The sequence below is a fragment of the Carassius auratus genome, chromosome 15, assembly GCF_003368295.1.
Source record: "Carassius auratus strain Wakin chromosome 15, ASM336829v1, whole genome shotgun sequence".
Lineage (NCBI taxonomy): Eukaryota > Metazoa > Chordata > Actinopteri > Cypriniformes > Cyprinidae > Carassius > Carassius auratus.
This window is the reverse complement of record NC_039257.1, coordinates 3565523-3579533: the sequence shown is the minus strand read 5'-3', so window position 1 is coordinate 3579533 and position 14011 is coordinate 3565523. Positions and strand designations below refer to the sequence as shown.

General features: G+C 35.0%; 1 protein-coding gene and 1 pseudogene across 2 annotated transcripts; both read left to right on the top strand.

Annotated features, from left to right (window-relative positions):
* Positions 1-11: 11 nt before the first annotated feature.
* Positions 12-8303, top strand: LOC113114775 (inositol polyphosphate 5-phosphatase K-like). Of its 2 annotated transcripts, XM_026281765.1 has the most exons (14): positions 12-165; positions 497-580; positions 3153-3257; positions 3355-3463; positions 4365-4481; positions 4579-4754; positions 4877-4988; positions 5141-5250; positions 5650-5676; positions 6886-7120; positions 7205-7342; positions 7454-7537; positions 7638-7742; positions 7914-8303. In XM_026281765.1, the coding sequence occupies exons 2-14, from the start codon at positions 507-509 to the stop codon at positions 7992-7994; spliced, it is 1473 nt and encodes a 490-aa protein (XP_026137550.1). In that variant the 5' UTR covers positions 12-165; positions 497-506; the 3' UTR covers positions 7995-8303. The 2 variants fall into 2 exon arrangements, with proteins under 2 accessions (XP_026137550.1, XP_026137551.1); XM_026281766.1 differs by lacking the exon at positions 5650-5676.
* Positions 8304-9182: 879 nt separating this feature from the next.
* On the top strand, positions 9183-13918 carry LOC113115495 (tektin-1-like; annotated as a pseudogene).
* The last annotated feature ends 93 nt before the right edge of the window (positions 13919-14011 follow it).

Here is a 14011-nt window from a genome sequence, read left to right as displayed (position 1 = left end):
GTCTATGGTTCTGTTGAGTGAAGTTTGCGTGTAGATTCACACTCCCTCTCTCATGTAAATACAGTCCACAGGTTGTGATGTTATGGGATATTTTTTGTCTCCAATAATTGTTTAACACCACAGAGACTTTAAGACTACAGAAGCGAAGTCAACGAGGTTCAGCAGGTACTTTGAATACCGTTTCAAACATATTCATCCTAGATTATCTCATTAATACGTTCCATCTTTTCTGACATAGCATGTAACGTCACGGTGATATGAGAAGTGTTGCCTAATCTGTACTGAGAGTATTTCATTCATGCAACATTATTTTGTATAGTTCTGACGTCATACTATATACTTAATGTATTTTTTTATTGTTATATACATTATTACTTGTCTTACACGACATTCTGAGCTTTGAAAGAGAATATTACTGTTTTTTTTAAATGAATTTTGATGCAAATGTAATGTAAAGCAGGTTTCTGAGAAAAGCATGTGCTCGTGTGTTTGACAGGTTGGAGAAGATGGAGGACGATTTGTCACAGGCTTTGAATTCTTTCAGTGTGGAGGAGAAAGATGGCAAGATGGATACTTTTGGGTAAATATCCCATCTTATTCATTATTTAGCATATTATTTCTAATTCTTAATGATTGATTTTGTATTTTACTATTGCAAATATACAAGCCACAATAGTGAGCGATCAAGAATCACCCTATTTGGGCTTTAATCCTAAAACCATTATTGGATGGATTTCCAACATATTTTGCCACTGTGTCAATGTACAGATATTGCTATACAATTATCCATTCAGAATTTCTTCTCATGGAGCACAAACATGTGTTATGTTTCACAAGGTTGTGAATTAAAGACCTAAAGCGCTTTTTCTGTTTCAACATCCAGAATTCTAGAAGGTGAACAGTTTAGTCTCTTGTTAGCTGAAATGGTGAATGCATGAAGCAGGGATAAGCACATTGGGATTAGCTTTCTTAACACACTATGGTTATACAACAGGTTTCTGTTCTTGTGGGGGTTTTCGGTTGTTTATGGAAATCCAGTTTTACGGTTGCATATTTTGGCCTGTAGTTCTTAACTGTACAGTAAAAAAAATATATATACACTCAAATACTTACCATGATGCAAGAATGTTTATCACAAACTTAAATTTTTAAAAGGGGTATTGTGTGTGTGTGTGTGTGTGTATGCAGTTGTGCTCATAATTTTTCACACCGTTTTGCAGAATGTGTAAAAAGGAGGATCATGAAAATTGCAGGTCATTTTTTTTATTTAGTACTGTCTTGAATAAGCCATTTCACATAACCAGTGTTTCATATTCTCCACAAGACAAATTTGAACTTATAAAATTATATTATTAAGTATGTGAAAATACTATATAATTGTATAAAATAAATATGAATATAATAGCATGAAAGTATTTTTTAATATATATATATATATATATATATATATATATATATATATATATATATATATATATATATATATATATATATATATATATATATATATATATATATATATATACACACACACATACATACACACACAGTTCGTAAGTTTACATACCCCTTGCAGAATGTGCATACTGTTTGTTACGTGGAGGGGTTGGGATGAACTCAGATGCAGACAGGAAGTGCCTACACAGGATTTATTGTACAAAAAGGGGAAAACAAAACCCACGAGGGGGGAAAACAATGACTAGGGTAAAGACTAAATAACTAAACAGGACTGGGCTGACTAGATAAACAAGGACTCCAAACACTAACTACAAACAAACACTCAAGGATACAGAAACATATAGAGACACATCTGTAGAAACAATCACATATGTGGACCACTCACAAGTAGGAAAAGTCACGGTGTGGAACAATGAACCGACAAAAGACAGAGCACACTAGGGGATCTAAATAGGGGAACTAATCAAGACACAACAGGTGGCACAGATAAGGCAATCACGACAAGACTAGGATAACAAGGGGGGCGGGGCAAGGGAACGAGACAACACAAGCACATGGCCCAAAGACAAGGCCATGTGCTTGTACACAAAACACGGGTCTGTCATGATCCTGCCTCAAGACTAGAGAAAAGTCTGGACATGAAGGCAGAACTATGACACTGTTAATAATTGAATCAAAATCATGTGAAAATCGCACGCTATTTTTTATTTTACTGTCCTGAATAAGCTATTTCACATAACAGATGTTTGTTTGTATTAAAAAAAAGTATTGATGTCAGAGAAACAGAAATAATTAACAATTTATTTCTAACAGTTAATCAATTGTATTGTGTAAATGGCATATTGGGGGACACATTTGTAATTTAGATTGATTGTGTTGGGTGGGTCACGTAGGCCCTTGTTAAACCAGATTAGGGTTTTAATCTTTAAATCTAAAAGTCTGCCTACACTACACCCTCCTTTTACTCCCCCTACACCTTATATCAAACACTTTACTGTATTATTAATTATTGGAACCACTGACTTTGCATTCCTGGAACTTAGGATGAAATATCTATCAAGACGCGCAAATAACACTCAGGTGCAACTTTTTCCACGTGACCAGCTAGTGTCGCTCAGCATGGAGGGGATCTCAGAATATTTTAGCGAAACCCTGCGATTGTGCTCTGACAGCGTGGCTGGCACAGAGTCCACCAGCAGTCCTCTGTATGTGCGACAGCGTCTGGCTGTGCTCATGACCTGCGTGGACGATCTGGACCCTGACGATAAACTCAACGCCCAGGTGGCATTAGACAAGGCTTTTCTCGTCTGCAGGCAGATTGCGGGCCGGCCAAAGAAAGATCAGTTCAGGTTTTGTTTTCTACTTCTCTTGTTGTCAAGTCTGGCAGACCTAAACCTAACAGCAGGTGTCTAGCTTGGTTTTGTGGCGACTGTGCACCTTTCTATTCTGTTTTTCCAGAGAAATCAAAGTTTCAGCTTTTTTGATTTAATGATCTTCAGAGGATGAGACATTTTAAACCTTAGATGTTAGCCTTTGGTTCTTAAAAATGGTTAAATGGATTGAGCTGTTTGAGATGGTAAGCTGCAGTGTGAAATGCTTTGAATTTCTGCAATTGGTGTTATTGTTAATCTGAGCAGTTATGTGAGGACAGGAGTTACACTAGCAGAACTATCATTTCTTTCTTTCACCCACAGGTTGTACGTCGTCACGTGGAATGTGGCCACCGCTGAGCCTCCTGAAGATGTGAACTCTCTGCTTCAGCTCAACTCCCTGAAGAAACCAGACCTCTTTGTGATCGGGTGAGTTTCAGAATTTGAAAGCTAGAGACAGACCATAAAGTAAAAAATGACAGTTATCTTACCTTGTGTCCTAACATCTGTGATGCTGCTGTTTCAGGCTGCAGGAGGTGAAGGCTGCACCTCTCAAGATTGTCACAGATTTGGCCTTCGAGGACTCCTGGAGTCACCTCTTCATGAACACGCTGGCTCCATTGGGTTTTATCAAGGTGCTGTCTCATACAAACATGCTTTTGTTCATTATCATACTAATTATGTGATATTCTCTGTGAACCAGTGGATTATACCACTTGATTTTTTAGTCACTGACTTATAGAGCAGTGCTGGCATGTATACATGAATGGGAAATATTATTATTATAATTTTTTACTTGAAGTTTACATGTGTATATATATATATATATATATATATATATATGTATATATGTATATGTATATGTAATTATGGTTTTAAGATTTTTTATGTCAATTATTACAATTTATATAATGATGTATTTAAGTTTAAATAAGAAATAATGCACTTAAATATTAAATAACTGACATTTATAGTTTAAATTATATGTAATTATATACATTGTGAATCGTGATATAATATAATTTATAATATGCAGTGTATATATTATTTATATATTTCATTACATTACTACATTTGACTTAATGAACCTATAATTAATTTGGTATAATGAATTTGGTTACAATTTAGTTAAGGGGCCAGTTCTCACTATTAAGTAACTATTAACTATAAGTTTTGCCACAATAAACAACTATTTTTTTTTATTATTAATAATTAGTAAGGTAGTTGTTAGGTTTAGGTATGAGGTGGGATTAAGTGATCTAAAATATGTTCCTACAAAATAAGGCATCATGTGCTTTATAAAAAACTAATAAACCAGATATGCTAGTAGTATGCATGCTAATAATCATGTAGTTTATAGTGAAAATTGGTCCTAAAATACATTTTTTTTTTAACCAAGTTTTACCATTAACTTATAATGAATAAATAGAATCTATAATGACAAAAAAAAATTATTTATTAAATCTATTATGTTTTATACATTTAATATAATTTAAATATTTAATTATATAAATGTATTTATTGTGGCCCATTCAGGTGTCCTCCATACGGATGCAAGGTCTGCTTTTACTTTTATTTTCCAAGCTGGAGCACGTCCCCTTTATCAGAGACATTCAGGTCACTTACACCCGCACAGGACTCTATGGCTACTGGGTAAGAGTACAGAAATGCAGCTTTTGATAAACCTAATGACAATTGAACAAAAATTTGCCATGCAGGAAAATTCATCCTTATTGTCTTAAAACTAAAGGGGAATAAAGGAGGTGTGTCCATCCGTCTGTCCTTCTACGGTCACATGCTCTGCTTCCTGAACTGTCACCTAACCGCCCACATGAACTACGCCTCTCAGCGGGTGGATGAGTTCCAGTATATTCTAGATGCTCAGACCTTTGACACCAAAAACACACCACGCATTTTGGATCACAAGTCAGTCCCGGTCATAAATATCAACCACATAACAGTCTTCTGTGAAGGATTTAATTTGGCTGATTGTGTTCTTTATTTCTTATCATTTATCTACATTGCTCTATATTGCAAATTAATTCTAGAGTGGTGTTCTGGTTTGGGGATCTGAATTTTCGTATCGAGGACCATGGGATGCTCTTTGTAAGGGAGTGCATCACCAGCCAGCGTTATAATCTTCTTTGGCCTAAAGATCAGGTAATGATCAATACATGTAGTAACATTGTCAATACATGCAAACGAAAAATTTACTAGCATAGAAATCATTTTTGCCGATCCAGAATTAGTAACTCGCAATTTTTTTATGCAATGATGTTAGTTTGTGTCTGTGCTTGCCAATATCTCACCAGCTCACCATGATGAAGCAGAAGGAAGCTAGTTTGCAGAAGTTTCAAGAAGGACCTCTAGACTTTCAGCCCACCTATAAATTCGATTTGCACTCAGATAATTACGACACAAGGTAAATGGCACAATACATCCTGCTGTATTTTTGTAGTCATTTGGTTTAAAAGTCAATAATACATTTTTTATTGCACATTCATTGTCTTATTGTGAATGATTATTCCTGAAAAAATCTTTCATTAAAATGAAATGCCTTTAAAATTCTATTCATTTTTACCTTATTTTTAAAAAGAAAAGAAAAGAACACTTTCCACAATATAGCCAATTCCTGATGGATAGTCAAGTCTTTTTTTTATACTTATACAGTACATATATTTCTATTGTGGAATTAAAGTGGATTTCATGTTCAGTACATAGCAATAGTAATCACCATAATATGCTGAATCTCCCGCAGCACCTCCTCGGGGGCTGTTTTTAACTGTCAGATGTTCACACATGCTCTTTTTCACCCCTGCAGGGTACAGAAGACATGGTTTGGTTTTAAGTAAGCTTTAAAATCCCTGTGCGCTTCCGAACTTGCTTGTCTAGCATTCCACCATCATTCCTTCCCTGTTTGTAGCTCTTTTTCTTTGCCCTTGAGCTGACAGACCTCATTCACACTTTAATGCAGACCAGTGCATTGTGTGCCGTCCTATCCCGTCTTGTAACACCAATTCATCTATGAAGCACCATAAATAATCAATTAATAACATCCATCTAGATCAAGTTTGTGTTTGGATATAGTTGTCATTGTTGTTGTGTTGCAAAGAGTTTAGATGTTTAAGTATTGATCATCTGTTGTTCAATGCTGTCGGTTCTAGTAGCTGTTCAGATCTTTGCAATACACATGGTTATAAAGCATGTGGATGACTTGGCCCGCTTAGTGAAAATGCTTTCTGATCTATAGGGTGTATTTATGGTGTCCATAAGGAGATGCAGCGTGACTGAACTCACATAAACTCCTTATGGTTTTAGATATATATATATATGATGATCCTCTTGTAGTGGACCAACTTCCTAAAATATTTAGTCATTTAGTTGACTAAAATATAAAAATATAATGGCCACGAACGAAAGTTTGTGGTTTTTAATATGTTTTTTTTTATTATTATTTTTTATTAAGAATTCACTTTTACTAAGCAAGGAACCATTTATTTGATCAGAAACACACTATAAGCAGCAATATTGTGAAATTATTACAATTTAAAATAACTCTTTATTTATTAATATAGTTTAAAATGTAATTCATTCCTGTGATGCAAAGCTGAATTTTCAGCATCATTACTGCAGTCTTTGGTGTCACATGATCCTTCATAAATCATTTTAATATGCTGAGTTTGTACAAGAGAAACTATTTTTATTATGTTTCATAATATTTTTATTTTCCCTAAAATTTTCTACAGCCCCCCCAAAATCCCTTAGATTAATACCTTGATTTGAAAAGAACTGTTTTAGAACAGTTTTTACAGAGAAACCTACTGTATATGCAACTTGTCTGTCTTTAGTGTATTTGGTGTGTCTAGGTTGGGACATAAACATATCTTTCTCAGCTATAAAATGCACGCCACATTAATTCATTTTCAAAGAATGAATGATGGCTGTACAGAAAAGCATGCTAGTGTTCTCCCAATTCTGGGAAAGGGATTCAAACCAACTAACTATTGTATTATATTAACCTATTTAAACTTGTTTTCTTCTCTGTGTGATTGGCTAGTGGAAAAAAACGCAAGCCTGCGTGGTGTGACAGGATCCTCTGGAGAGTGAAGCCAAAGTCCTCACTGTCAGAAGACGCTGATGAAGACGATCAAAATCAAGAAGATCCAAAGAAACAACCGGAGGAGCATCATAAAGATGAGTTCCCTCTTAAACTGAGCCAGGAGTTTTACACAAGTAAAATGGAGTACAGCATCAGCGACCATAAGCCCGTCATCGGCATCTTCCGCTTGGAGGTGGGGAGGAGTTTGGATAACATAATAGCCATTATTGTTCTATAAAATACTACAAGAAATGACTATTTATTTCTCTGACACCAGTTGAGAAAGATATACAAGACACCATTGGTGCAGGTGTGTGCTGAGGGAGAATGGAGTGCTGACTTTGATGCCCTAATAACCTACAGCCTTCTCCAGTCCTATCCCTCCAGTGCCTGGGATTGGATCGGTTTATATAAGGTAAAAGAGGTTCCCAAAATGTGGTCTGTTCTGATAAGGTCACAGACCAAAAATAACTGTATAATCCTGGGTGTTGTTAATATTTAAGACCATGTGCTTGTCACTTCACAGGTTGGTTTTAAAAGCGCTTCAGACTATATCACGTACACCTGGGTGAAGGATGACCAGGTGTCTTTCACGGATGAGCTCTTTCAAGTATGCAACTTTTTCTGTCTGTGTATCTTTAAAACTGTCAAGCAATTGGTTTTTGTCACATAAGCAACCATGTAGTAAATGATATTTTCTCTGATCACAGGTTTATGTGAACAAAGATGAAATTCCCGTTCTTGGGGGAGAATGTGTGCTGTGCTATTACAGCAGCAGCTTGCAGTGCATTGTGGGTATTAGTCAACCTTTTAAGGTGAGTAATATTTTACATCTATATTTCATGCATACATCATAATACACTGACTGTGCATATATAAAGATAGAGAAAATCTATATACTATTTGTTATATAGTATTTTTGTGTATACATATATCACTATTATGGCTTTTGAAGGGTTTTCTATTGTTTTTCAATTGATTTAAAGGTGCAGGAATCCAGAGCGGCGATTGAAGAGGGTTTAGTGCCTGAAAATATCAACAAGCTAGATGAAACTGTAGCCAGTTAAGACCAGGTTTAAATTGTACGATGGTTTATACGCGGTCATATGCAGCCTAGATGTCAAACCAAACAAGCCTGTGAATTCAAGCAAGTGCAATTTTAATCCAAAATTGATTTGAGGTTTTACTTGTATGTGATGTAGTGTGTGTGTTTATTTTAATTAAAGAAATATTATGAATTACAGCCCGTTTATTTTAAATTGCGGCCAGTTGATGGGACAGGTCCCAAATAGAGTGTGTTATCTTAATTAAGCAGATTTAAATGTATACTGTAATTCTTGAAATCGGTGTTAAAAAGTCTTTCAAAAAAAAAAAAAGGTTGTTACAAATTTAATTAATTATTTAATGAATAATTTAACACCTCAGCCTTACAATTACAACATTCCCTCAAAACATTTAGTGTACATTTGTCTTGTAATGTTTTTTATAAACAAAATGTTTATTAGTCTACTGTATTTCAGAATTTGAGTGTTTATGGCTACTGTACTTGTTTTCTCATTCCATTCAAACCTATGCAGACAGTTACACTGTCAAGAAAAGGCTGTATTTGCACAATTTAATTCAGTACTTTTATGGCACATGTTTCATTTGTGAATCTATTCATGTCTATAACTCACGCCGAAGTGGTATTATAATAATATTTGTGTCTCACTGTAATTGTGTGTGGATAATTAGATTAGATTAAACTCTATTGTCATTGCACATGTGATAATTGAAGGATATACAGAAATGATCCAGTGTATGTTTGTGATCAGTACAGTTTGATATTACTGTCATGTTAAATATAAGCAGACATTTGTCGAACCAAATATGCCCTCTTTTGGCTTAAGAATGTTTTTTTGTTAAAGTGTTATAAAACCTGTAAGAGACAATTCTTCTTTAAATTAAGAGCTTTTTTAATTTCTAAACAACTACAAATGCTTACTGATGACATGAAATAAAATTGTGTTTAATTAAACAATGAAAATTGTTTGTTTAATTATTTTATTGATTAACTAATAACTACTAATAAAAATGACAAACTAGGCTGATAAATAGAGATCCTGTTTATAAATTATTCCTAAATGTAATTTTTTTAAAGTATTCCTAAATGTATTTTTTTTAAGTTATTTACTTTGTTTAAAATATTTTTATCTGTAAATGTTTTGAGTCTCGTTTTCAATCATGAAAAATAAATGTGGTCTGCCGCCCTCTAGCTTTAAAACGTTTCGTTGCCATAGCAACAGTGTGTTTACTAGCCGGCAGATTGGCAGCAGTTGACAGGTAACACACTTTATTTACGTTTAACGTATTAAAACTAATTATTTAATGTTTATTTAGATTTAAAAAAACGATGAATGGCTTTGTTTAAGACAATGGCACATATAGTATTCACAAAACAATGACTTTAACCATAGAATGACCTTTCTCATTAGAAAAAATGTCTCGGCTGATGGGATCCCCTGATAAGTTTCTGCCATCTGAATGGAAACATGCAAACAACGTGCATTTCAGGAGCTCGGAGGCACAACGATCACTCTCACAGAGACTGACAGCAGAGTGTCAAAGACTCATAGAGGAGAGTGACAAATCTACCAAACACACGCAACAGGATGCACAAAAGAAGCTGGGTATGCAATACAGCAAACACATGTGACAGGATGCAAAGAGTTAAAATGGCCTTAAAATTAGAGGTGCAGGAAGACAAGAAGTTCAAGATGAGATAAGTGATAGAAATGGTGAGCAGAGGAAGTTATTTCAGATGTTTAATTTACATTTAGTCATTTAGCAGATGCTTTTATCCAAAGCGCCTAAAAGGGGCATTTTTTTAAAATTTAAGAATAGAATTGGAATAGAGTGCTAGAGTTAGCATATCAAATAAAGATGGAAGATATGCATTTTTAGCTGATTCTTGAAGATTCTGCTCGGATTGAGTGGGGCAGGTCATTCCCCTTATGAAACAAAAATATATTGCAGTATATTGGAAAATATCATGTAATATATTAGCATATATTGTTATATATATTTATTTTTTCCAATATATTGCAATATATTGAAAGCGGCAATCATTTGTATATTTTGCAATATATTATATAATATATGTATCATCAATATATTATTAAATGTATTCAAAAATATAAAATATTAGAAAATAAAAAGGGTAAATAATATATTACAATATATCACAATATATTTTAAGAAATATATTGGTAAATATATTTTCCTTTCGTAAGGATCCACCAGGAGGGAACATTTAATTTAAAAGTTAGTGAAAGTGATTCTGTGCCTTTTTGGGATGGCACAATAAAGTGACATTCACTTGTAGAATACAAGCTTCTAGAGGGCACATAAAGTCTGAAGTAATGAATTTAGGCAAAGAGGTGCAGAACCAGTGGTGGTTTTGTAGGCAAATATTAATGCCTTGAATTTTATGCTAGCAACTATTGGTTGCCAGTGCAAATTAAAAGAAAGGGCCTGATCTTCTTGATGTTAAATAAAGCAAATCTGCAGGCCCAGGCAGTTTTAGCAATGTGGACTGAGAAAATCAGCTGATCATGAATCATAACTCCAAGGTTTCTAGCTGTTTTTGAATGAGTTATGGTTGATGTGTCTAACTGGATGGTGAAATTGTGATGAAACGATGGGTTTGATGGAACCACAAGCAGTTCTGACTTGTCAAGGTTGAGTTGAAGGTGATGGTCCTTTTTTCAGCGAGAAATGTTTGTTAGACATGCTGAGATGCAAGAGGCGATCGTTTGATCCTCAAGATGGAATGAGAGATAGAGTTGAGTGTCATCAGATTCAGCATAGCAGTGATATGAAAAGCTATTTTTCTGAATGACAGTACCTAGTGATGCCATGTAGAAAGAGAAGAGAAGTGGTCCAAGAACAGTGCCCTGAGGCACACCAGTAGTTAGATGCTGTGACTTTGACACCTCAGCTCTCCAAGATACTTTGAAGGACCTATCTGAGAGTTAAAACACAAACCACTGGAGTGCGGTTCTTGGGATGCCCCTTTCCAATAGGGTTGACAGGGGGATCTTATCGTTAACCCAGTCAAAAGCAGCAGACAGATCCATCAAGATAAGCATTTAAGATTTGGAATCCGTTCTTGCCAGTCTTAGGGTCTCATCAACTGAGAGCAAGGCAGTCTCGATTGAATGTCCACTTCTGAAACCAGACTGGTTGCTGTTAGACAGAGACTTGGTTAAAAACAGCTCGTTCAAGTGTTTATTCATCATTATTTGTATTATTATTCATTTATTTATCATTATTATTATTATGTATTATATCATTTATTATTGTTTATTTATTCATTATTATTTCCATAATAATGTGCAAACAATTGAGTCTTGCATCTCCTCTTCAGAGCAGAGAATCCAGGACATCAAATTCTGGAGGCAAGAACTGGACCAGAAGTTTGAGGAGATGGTGCAGGAGATAGAGACCCTCATCATTTTCAAGAGTCGTGTGGAAAGAGCCTTAGAAAGCTGCTCTGAGCCTTTCCAAGTGACTTTGCAATGTCTGACCAAGAGGTACTTCTCACTGTAGAGCACCACCAGTATAAGAGTTTTACATGACCTACACAACCAAAGTGATTAAAAGAATCAACAAAGACTTTTACATTGCAAATAAATGCCATCTTTTTGAACTACGTCTGTTCCACAGACAGAAGCGGGTGGCAATTGACCTTGTGCATGATGAGGTGGAAGAGGAGCTGTTGAAGGAGAAGGAGGTGATTGAAGGAGTGATGGTCCTGCTTCAGTGAACACTGGAGCAGATCAATGAGCAGATCAGGTCCGTGGGACATTGAAGAGACTCAATTGGGAATAAACAGACTAAGTTAAGGGGTCATATCTAAAGAATCAAATTATTCTTGATGTTTAATGTGGAAGCATCTGTCAAAGCTGAAATAAACAAACAAATAAATAAAATATTAATGAAATAAATGATGATGATGATAACAATTCACAAATAAACAATTATTAAATAAAACAATAAAATATGATGACTATGATGAGAAACTGAAAAGTGTTTAAAATATGGCACTAAACCCTTGCATTATATATGTTATTTAATAAAAAATGCTTGGTAAAAAATTTATTTTACTTTGCACATTTTTCATGTGTTTTTCAGGCTCATTCGTTCAGTGAAATACTATCTGGAAAAAGACCTGCAGGACAAATTTCAGGCTGAGCACATTGATGATTTCTGTGCTCTTCTCACTAATGCATCAACCAATTTAAACCGAGGCAATTCAGATTTTAGCAGTGCTGGGTAAGAAACGTTTTGTTTAATGCTACTTATATGTTAAGAGAAGGTTTTCCATATTTTCCTTCTGTATATATACAGTAAATTTAGCCCTTTTATTATTTCCAGAACTGCAGTGACTCCTGAGGAGTGGGAGAGCCTCTGCATCTTAAACATTAGCACAGCCGAGAAGGAGAAGAACAACTCTCTTTCTCTGAGAGCTCTCGTGGACAGTCTACTTGAGCAAACGGCTACAGACATGCGCAGACAGTATGAGGCCACGGGGAGGGCTTTTGAGCTCCGCATAGAGGAGACCAAATCTGCCAAAACACAGCTTGAGAACCAGCTCAATGAGGTCAGTTGCACTTGTAGTATAAAATAATTTCTACTAGTGAGTTAAGGCACAGCAACATCATAATATATATTATGAAAAATATAGATTTGTTAAAATTATATTTAACAATGTTATTAAATATTAAATATTTGTATCTATTTTATATTAAATATTATTTAATCTTTAAATATCGAAGAGTGAGAGAAAAATATTTGAGTGAGTGTTAGGCCATGACTAAATTCAAATAATTGAATAATATTTGACAATAATATAGCCTATTGTGCATTGAAAATTCAAGTCAAAAATGTATGTTAAGCATTTAATTGAGTAATTAAGATCAATTTCAATTTAATCTTGTATGTAACATCCAGGATATTTTTATAGGGCTTCATTCTAGTTTTTTTTAGGTTATAATCTGACTACTTTGGTATGTCTGTGTGCTCTCTTAAAGCTGCTAAGAGAGATAGCAAATCAGGAGAAAAATCTGGAGTCTCTATGTGTGGCAGTCGCAGAGAAAGAAGCTCCACTCAAAGTGGCTCAGACTCGACTGTCCTCTCGCAGCCAAAGGCCCAATGTAGAGCTCTGCCATGACCCGGCTCAGATCCGACTGCTGGAAGAGGTCAAGGAGCTCACAAACCACATTGGGAGGTAAGGGAAATGTGTGTGTGTGTGTAAATATATATATATATATATATATATATATATATATGTGTGTGTGTGTGTGTGTGTGTGTGTGTGTGTGTGTTTATGTATGTGTGTGTTCTTGTTTATGCTACATTGTGGGTACCAAATGTCCCCACAAATATAGTAAACCCAAGGAAAATGAAAACCTGGAAGTGTAACAATGCAAAGGGTTTCTGTAAAGGGTAGGTTTAGGGTTAGGTAATAAAAAATATTGTTTGTTCAGTATAAAGGTAATAGAAGTCTATGGAAAGTCCCCACAATTCACAGAAAAACTGTGTGTGTGTGTGCGTGTGTGTGAGTCTCCAAAAAAAAAAAAAAAGATCTACTATGTCTCTCCACTAGGCTGACCGAGGCACTTAAACTGTCAGAGATGGAACTGAAAGCTCTAGCAAGACGCCAGTTGAGTCTAGAGGAGGAGATCCAGGTCAAGACTAACTCCCTGTACATAGACGAGGTGACCTGCCATCAGCTACGTCAGCCTGTGGTTATTCACAACTTCTGAAAAGGGCTCATGTATGGCGGAAAGGCCTAGTATATTTAACTGTATTTTGGAAAAAGAGTTTCCTTTGAATAATTTTATGTCATTTTGATGGTTTCAATACAGTTTCTTTAAAATTTCTACTGGAATGTTTCTTCTTCCATTAGGTTTGGTTTGTCTGTTTGTTGCACCATTGAAAGAGACTGTCTGACAAAATATATATATATAAAAAAAAAAAAGTTAAATCAAAAACCATGTTCCCAAGTTACTTGGTTCTAGTCTTTAAACTAGAATGGATG